The sequence below is a fragment of the Cucumis melo genome, chromosome 4 (genome assembly GCF_025177605.1).
Source record: "Cucumis melo cultivar AY chromosome 4, USDA_Cmelo_AY_1.0, whole genome shotgun sequence".
NCBI classification, from domain to species: Eukaryota; Viridiplantae; Streptophyta; class Magnoliopsida; order Cucurbitales; family Cucurbitaceae; genus Cucumis; species Cucumis melo.
The window spans coordinates 320,592-329,016 of NC_066860.1; the positions used below are offsets into that span (position 1 = coordinate 320,592).

The 8,425-nt window shown below is 32.6% G+C and overlaps 1 protein-coding gene across 1 annotated transcript; it reads left to right on the forward strand.

The window, feature by feature from the left end:
* Positions 1-1,908: 1,908 nt before the first annotated feature.
* LOC103503452 (membrane steroid-binding protein 1) lies at positions 1,909-4,204 on the forward strand. Its single transcript, XM_008467641.3, has 2 exons — positions 1,909-2,364; positions 3,633-4,204. The coding sequence occupies exons 1-2, from the start codon at positions 1,931-1,933 to the stop codon at positions 3,967-3,969; spliced, it is 771 nt and encodes a 256-aa protein (XP_008465863.2). The 5' UTR covers positions 1,909-1,930; the 3' UTR covers positions 3,970-4,204.
* The last annotated feature ends 4,221 nt before the right edge of the window (positions 4,205-8,425 follow it).

Here is an 8,425-nt window from a genome sequence, read left to right on the forward strand (position 1 = left end):
TTTAAAATCATTTTTCAAAATATATGTTATGTTAAAACTAGGTTTATCATAATACTAACCCTCTAACCTTCTATAATCTAATCCTTATCCCAAATGGCCCCCAAGAGTCTATCAACAATATATGAGAGACTAATATTGATCTATTATTGGTTTATTATTGATTGCAGAAAGACTTTGTTATATTTTTAAAATTGCTTAAAATTGTTACCTATTACAGTAATCCAAAAAATAAGACAAACTCAGTCTCTTTCTTTTATTTTCTCTACCTTTTGAAACGTTTAAGCAAATGGTTAACGGCAAGGTTAGAATTATGTTAATCAATTAAAAAAAATGGATAACTTGGCTCGAAAGTCGATCAAGGCCAAAGTTTTGGGCTCAGAGCCAAGTCCAGAACTTCACTGGAGAGGTAGTTTAAATTCATAATAAACCCAAAAGCATTGGTGATTGTTTCTAGGTTCGGTTATGATACCAATTTTAGATTCTTCAAGAATTGATCATGGAGTTGCAACTTAGACGACAAAGATGGTATTTCAGACTGGGGTGTGTAGACTTAGACGACAAAGATGGTATTTCAGACTGGGGTGTGTACTTCTTCACAAACAACATGCACGACTCTTGATGAAAAAACTATTAAACACATTTTGTGCAAATGCATCAAGGATTTGAATCTCCAACTGAACTGGGTTTCTAGTGAGAGGACAAAATTCGGTGTCTTTTTTTGTGAGTCAATTTGGCAAATAAAGTCATAATCGATTCATAGCCTTTTTCTTTTCCTTTTTACGAAGAATGATCTTGATTCACAAATAAACTACCATACATAATAACGAAGACATAGATTCTTTTGTATGTTTTGTTTTCTTCAATTATGGTTTTCGTTTTTGTGTTCTTTTCTAAATAATATTTAGTAACAATTTATTACATTTTATTTAAATTTCATGTTAAATGTTTAATGAAATCTCAGTATTACATTTCTATATGAATATGCCAATGAAAATGTATGTATTGAAAAAAAAAATGTTGAAATAGCTAAAATTTCTTATAGTGCATTTTTAATAATTAATTATGAGGTTCACCTCCGGTGTCTACCATTGTTATCCAACTATGTAGCCTCACTTGAACGACATGCTTCAACTACCCTCTCCGACAACCGAATTTTGAAAATCAACTCCAGTGACCATTGATGACGTTCAACTCTATGCAACTACCTACACCGGCTAACTTTGATGATCACCTCCACCAACAAACACTAACCTTCAACTTCATTGATAATCACTAATGACTAATTGTAACGGCCAACTCAACAGACCATTTACTGAAAAAACAAAAAGCTTGGAAAACTGATCAACGAGAGTAATGAAATGGTTTTTTTTTTTTTTCAGTACAAATGGAAAGTGAGTAATTTGAAAACTTATGGATATCAATGAGGTACATAGAGATTTAGGGGGCGTTTGGGGGAAGGGTCGGATTATGGGGGGTTAGGGTTATGTAATCCAACTCTCGTTTGAGGGAAGGGTTACGTAACCCTAGTTTTAACTCCTTAACTCTTCCTCAACCCTTCTTCAACACTTCTTAACCCTTTTTCAATTTTTCCTCAATCCTTCTTCAACACTTCTTAACCCTTCTTCAATTTTTCCTTAACTTTTCTTCAACTCTTCCTTAATCCTACCGACATAACCCTTCTTCCAAACACATCTTATCACACCATTATCATAACACTTCCTTCATAACCCTTCCCCCAAACACATCTTATCATAACCCTTCCCCAGACACATCTTATTATAATCTTAGGTTTATCATAACTCTAACCCCCATAACCCAACCATTCCTCCAAACGGAGTTCGAGCAAAGTCGCACGACATTTTAACTTCAAACCTCCAAATATGGATTTGATTATTATATATTATCAAAGGAAACAAAATGTGCGGCGGAGATGTTAAATGTTGTCCGCAAGAAAGGACGGCCTTTGATTAAAGACCTTTTTAGGTTGGTAACGAAAAGCTGCTCTTCTTCCTCTTCAATCTCTTTCTCTTTCTCTCTCTCTCTTTCCTCCCCATCCGCCATGGCTCTGCAAGTCTGGGAGACGCTGAAGGAGGCGATCGTGGCCTACACAGGCCTCTCTCCTTCCACCTTCTTCACTGTGTTGGCTCTTGGATTTGCCATTTACTATCTCATTTCCAGTTTCTTCGCTCCTTCCGCCGATTACGGAACCCACGCTAGGGACTTGGAGCAAATCCATCCTCTCCCTCCACCTGTTCAACTTGGTGAAATTTCTGAGGATGACTTGAAGCAATACGATGGCTCCGATTCCAAGAAACCCCTTCTCATGGCTATCAAGGGCCAGATCTACGATGTTTCTCAGAGCAGGTTGGTTCAACAAGTTCACCTTTTTCTTACATTTTCCCTCAGTTTTAGGTATTTTTTTGTTTGGATGATCCATCGTGATAAGTTTTGATTGGGTTTCAATTTGTTTTTGAGTCAACACTTATGTTCTGTTGTGGGTTTTACTTGCTTTGCTTTGCCCTCTACACCTCTCCTTTTCCTTCAAATTGCTGCTGATTCCTTCAGAATGAAACCTAATTTGGTCCTACTGTATTCAGCTTCTATCCTTGTTTTTAGGCTATTTCTAATTCCTTCTCTTTTCCTGTTTCTTATACTATGACCCATGCATTGTGTGTTTGATGCAAGCTATAATAAAAGAAGACTATTGATACCCTTCGTACAATTTTTGTTTCTTTCGGGTTGTACGAGCTGATGAAATGGAATGGACTCTTTTAGGTCGATTTCGTTTCCATGGCTTTTGTGGATTTCTGTAGTGACCTGTTTACAAGTTATAATGAATATCTTTAATAATGTTCTATGTTTGTCATAATATATATACTTCCACGACCAAATAATCAACTATTTGATTTTTGCTTTATGGATATCAATTCAAACTTTCAACTTTGACTCTGATGTTTGTGTTTCTTTGTTACTTGTAGCTGTGATTTGCTATGTATCTGGTTTTGTAAATATTTTATTGGAACTGTCGTTTCTTATTTCAAATTAGGGCTATGGTCTTTCCAGCATAGAATACGTATTGTATATGCAGTTCAGAGGCAATAGTTTGGTGTTCCAACTTCCACGAGTTATTCTGAAACTTCTATGGTTTCAAATCACTTTTTAGGAACTCATGATTTCGAATCACTTCTTACGAGCTTATGATTTGAAAAATAGAATAAAGTTTAAAAACAATGTAGAAACCTCTTCTCATGATGTGCTAAAAAGTAGTGAGTTTCTTTTTGAAAAACATAAGAACGGGTCCATTGTTTCATGATTATGTATACTCTTGGGCATGCTTTAAATTTGTCGCGACATCTTTGGCTATCTGACTTCATGAGGAGTTTTTCTGATTATGTATTATTCACTACACCAAGGCTGTAGACAAAAATACCCCAATATTTTGCAGTGGCTTGCTCTCTGCTCTTGTGTGTGTGTCCTCTTAAAGGAAAATCTAAATTGGAGAACATCGCACTTGTACCCTTCAGGTTTTAGTCTTGTGTACGCCCATAGATGGTGCTTAATTTTCCATATTTCTCTCAATCAAGCATTCATATTTCTTTGCTATTATTTCTTCTAACCGGCACTATCTGCAGGATGTTCTATGGACCCGGGGGGCCCTATGCCCTTTTTGCTGGAAAGGATGCCAGCAGAGCTCTTGCAAAAATGTCATTTGAAGAGAAAGATCTGACTGGGGATACCTCTGGTCTCGGTCCATCCGAACTTGAAATGTTGCAGGATTGGGAATACAAATTCATGAGTAAATATGTTAAAGTCGGGACAGTCAAGAAGACAGTCGCTGAAGGTGATGCTGCAGCTGGTGAGCCTGCGGAGTCAAGCTCTGCTGAAGTTAGCAAGCCTGTCGATGAAAGTCACTCGGAACCTCGGGATGATAAAGCTGAGGAAGCCCCTGCTGCTGCAAATGTCGATTAATATTCTTCGGACTGCAAATGCCCCTTCTGGCGGATATAGGAAATGAGAACAACGTACGTGTGCTCATGTTTTAGTAATCTTGTTTCATAGATAAGTGAAATCTAGTTGTGTAGGGTGATGATACTACAGTGGAATTGAGGCTTGAGTTTATGTTTACTATTGTTCAATAAACGTCGGACAATAAGATTGTAGTCTTTGAATTTGAAAATGGGACTGAGGCTCTCTTTTCCCCCAATTTGTTTGTCTTAGTCTGATTGAAACTGAATGTATGATGAACTACTTGATAACAATAAATAGGGTATTAGTAATTATCATTTGAATCCTTGATCTTCAACCGCTTAGTTGAACATGTGAGCCTCAAGGCCTTCATTGACATGGTTAGAAAAAGGTCTATTCTTTAATATATTTATACATATAAAGAAAAATATTAATTTACACTCGACATTTTTGTGAAATATATTATCGATTAATTCTCTTAACTTACATAAATGAATTAATTTTGAGTATCAATTATTATTTTTTTTAAGACCTGAATAGGAATGATAGAGAGATATTAAGGTTATATTAGTAATTAGATAAGTTGTTTGTTAAAGGAATTTTAGTTATAGATACAATGAGTCGAGAAGGAGGAAGACTATTGTGGTGAGTGAATTAGGACATGAGAGAGTGATATTAAGAATGAGAAGACCAGAGTATCTCGAATTATTTAGTTTATCTTGTATTTCTATTTTCTTCTATAAGTTCGATATGTAAGGAGTTTTCTCTAATTACTCATTTTCTGAACCCAACAGTTGAGGACGTCTATACAGCTTTGCATAAATGATTTTCAAGGGTAATCTTAATAAAAAGTCTAAATTGGTTGACGAATGAATATTTAAGATAAAATTAGAAGGAGGAGAGAGAAAATGACCAAAAATGAATGAAGAAAGAATTGGTAAGTAATTAATTTTATGATTTTAAATAATCGATTGTTTTCAAATATAATGATGCATTATTTCTCAAACTGCTGGTCATGTCAGTTTCTAGGGTTGTTTTTTTGTTTTTGGAAAGATGTATTTCTTGATTGTATTCACCCTCTCATTCATGAGGAGGAGGTGAGTGAGTAGTTGGGTGTGTGCTGATCGAAATATATGATGAAGCCATGTTAGATTGATTTTCTCATTGTTCAAGGGCTCAATGAATTCTATATAAAAATATATATCATTCACGTGGAGATTTTGGATATTTGAATTTATTGGTTTAAAATTTGGTTATTCTTAATATTTGATTTGATCCCAATATTTCTTTTCCCCAAGTTTAATTTATCTGTCAAGATATCACCCCTCATTTGATTAGCTATGCACTCTTTTTTTTTCTTTTTTTCATATAAAAAAGATGGAGAAAAGACCTTGCTAATTTATCAAATGAATAGCAAAATCTAGATTATTTATTTTTCAATTTTTTGTACACGATCGTTTAATTTGGTTACACAGATTTTATCGTTTATATTTGGATAGTCAAATCTAAACGATATTTTATTTTAAGATTTGGTTAGATAATCGTTTAGATTTATTTTTTTCAAGATTATCTGGTATACTATTATTTAGATTTGGTTAAAATATTTTTTTTAAGATTCTTATGGTTTTAGATTTGTCTATTGTTTTTTTACACGATCATTTAACTTTTTTCAAGTCTTTTATATTTAGTACACGAGCAACCAAATAAAAGTTTGAAAAAAATAGATATTGTATATTTGATATACGATATTGAACTGAATAACAACAGTTTGGAAAAAAAAGAAGAAGAAAAACGATAGAAAGAAAGAAAATAATTCACAGACGAAAAGGAGAAGAAAGACATAAAAGGGAAGGACAATTTTTTTACATAAGTCGTAAATATTTTATCTCTAATTTATTTTAAGTAATAATTTTTTTGAAATTGTATTTTATCTCTAACTATCGTCTGCTCGACCTTAAATAAATGAAACAATTTTTTAAAAATCAAATCAAGCTAATGCATGTTATTTTCATTAAAAAAAATTCCTAATCATTAAAGTAAATTGTGTTTTTTTAACGTTTGGGTAAGATTACACTTTAGATTGAATAATTTTTTCAATATATACATGTATATTTCATTTTTAACATTATGAAACATGTACAACCCATGTAGTTCCGATCGGTAATAAAGAATGCATTAACGCCAATAAATTTGGTAAACGAATGATATAATTTAGTATGGTATAGATTGCCTCAACCTACTTTTCACTTCAACTTAATCTCCTCAGCTTCGGCGTGGATTGCCTCAACCTTGGCTCTTTCAACTTGGTCTTCGTGGTCTCAGTTTGATCTCCTTGGCCTTGACATTTATGCATGTAGGCTTGGTCTTGGCTCTTTGCTTCAATAACTTGGATTCCTCGAACTCGTCATTGGTTGTCTTGACCTTGGCTCTTCATTTCCATTTGATCTCTTTGGCCTTAGTTTGACCTCTCTTCTATATCGACCTTAGCTTCGGTCTTGGTAACTTTAGCCTAGGTCGTCTTGAACTTGACTTTGAGTACTCTATTACACATTAACTTTATTTGATTTTGGTCATGGAGATCTAATTCACTTTTGGTTTGCTTCATCAAAATTTCTTCTTTAACGAGATCATGAGAACTAACTTGTTGTGACCCAAACTTTTTTAATTCTACCAAAATCTCGATTTTTATGAAGGTAAATCACTCTCGTCACGATTCATAACACCAATTGTTAATGTTAAATTTTAATTTAAGAGAAAAATGTACACGATTACCTTCATGTGATAACAAATTTGAGAAAGAAAAGACCTAAAAAAAATAAAATGAATTTTGATTCTTAAATATAGTAATTTGTTAATTTTAAATATAAAGAACTCTATTTTCAAATATTTGTAATTAAATTATTATTGATTCTTAATTAATTTATTTTTATTAATAGATGGAATGATATTCATTATTTAATTATTTAATCAATTACAATTATATAGGTTTCTATAATTCTATGCCTTTTTTCTTTCTTCATATAAACTAAATACAAACCTTATTTTTGTTTGCAGCTAATTTATGATAGCATTTTGTATGTACAACGCCAAACACAAATCTTTGAATTATATATATTCTATTTCCAGTACCTATAAAACCTTAGACCACCTTAGACCAAAGGATGTATTAGAGCAAAGAAAGAAAAAAGAGTACAAAAGATTGAAGCTGTTCCACTGCCGTTAGCTTAGCTTTCTGCAAGCAACCTCACGGGGGAGAAAAAAGAAACATATTGCTCTTGCTTCATCAATACGAAAAGATAAAGTTTTGTGAGTTCCATGGAAGCTCCTAGAGAATGTTTATTAACCTCCCTCAATTAATATTAGATTGACAAAAATATGATTTGATTTAGATCCTCATGGATATAGTTATTACTTCTTAAATTGACTACAACAAATGCAAGCCTTAAATCTTGATGGCTTCTGACGCTCTAACATACCTATATATTAAGATTAATATTCCATACATTGCATCGTTGTCAAGCTCTAGCTTAGCTTCCACAACTGTTTTTCAATTGAACTCCGACTAAGCATAAGGGAATCATATATACGATAGTGAGAATGACTTCAACAAAATACATCGATGTATGTCTAAGTTGAGGCCTTCAACAGTTAATTTGTTGTATGTATATAAATTTTTAAGTGAAGATTTAAGTAGGATCATAAATTCCAATGGTTGGAAGATGACGTTAGCACATCAAAAGTAAAAAGACAAATATGAAGAATATAATGAGTAGGTGAGAATTTGGTTTGGTTGTTTCATAGATGCCAAACTGCCGACACCCAGTTGTATGGAAGAAAAAAAATATGATGTAATATCCAATTGTAATTCGAAATTAAAATAACTAATAAATTCAAAAATGTTAATTTCCAAATTTTTTATACCAAACCCCATCTTTATTTTTTCTTTCTTCTCCAACTCCAACATATTTAACCACTAATATTATATTTTTGAAGTTATCGCGGGTCCTTTTATTAGTGATGAACTACTTTAATCATAAGTCTATTCATATCAATACTATAAATAGATGAACCGAAATAACAAAAATAGACCCCATTTCATTCATTTTTTATTTGTGTTTACTTAGTGTTGGAGTTCACATCCAAATTTAAAATGGTATAACGCAATCTAATTGATGAGTTGAGAGTATTTAATAGATATTACGTCTGAGAATCACGTCCTATCATTACCATTATCGATATAGTTAAGTTACAACTATCATTATTGCTATTGTTATAACTATTTCTTTTTTATTTTGACATATTTTTTGTTACCATTATTGAACCTGATACCGATTGATTCTTACAGGTAGAAAGGTAATAGCAGCAATAACAATAAACTTTACAAAATTTATAGTTTTAAGTATACACGATAAAAAGAATCCAATTACATTTACAATTTAAGTTCATTACTATTGATTCA

Excerpts from the sequence above, each read along its gene's own strand:
- LOC103503452 (XM_008467641.3), top strand. The coding sequence starts at position 1,931 with ATGTTAAATGTTGTCCGCAAGAAAGGACGGCCTTTGATTAAAGACCTT. Across the intron at positions 2,365-3,632 it reads TACGATGTTTCTCAGAGCAG|GATGTTCTATGGACCCGGGG; the intron begins GTTGGTTCAACA and ends CACTATCTGCAG.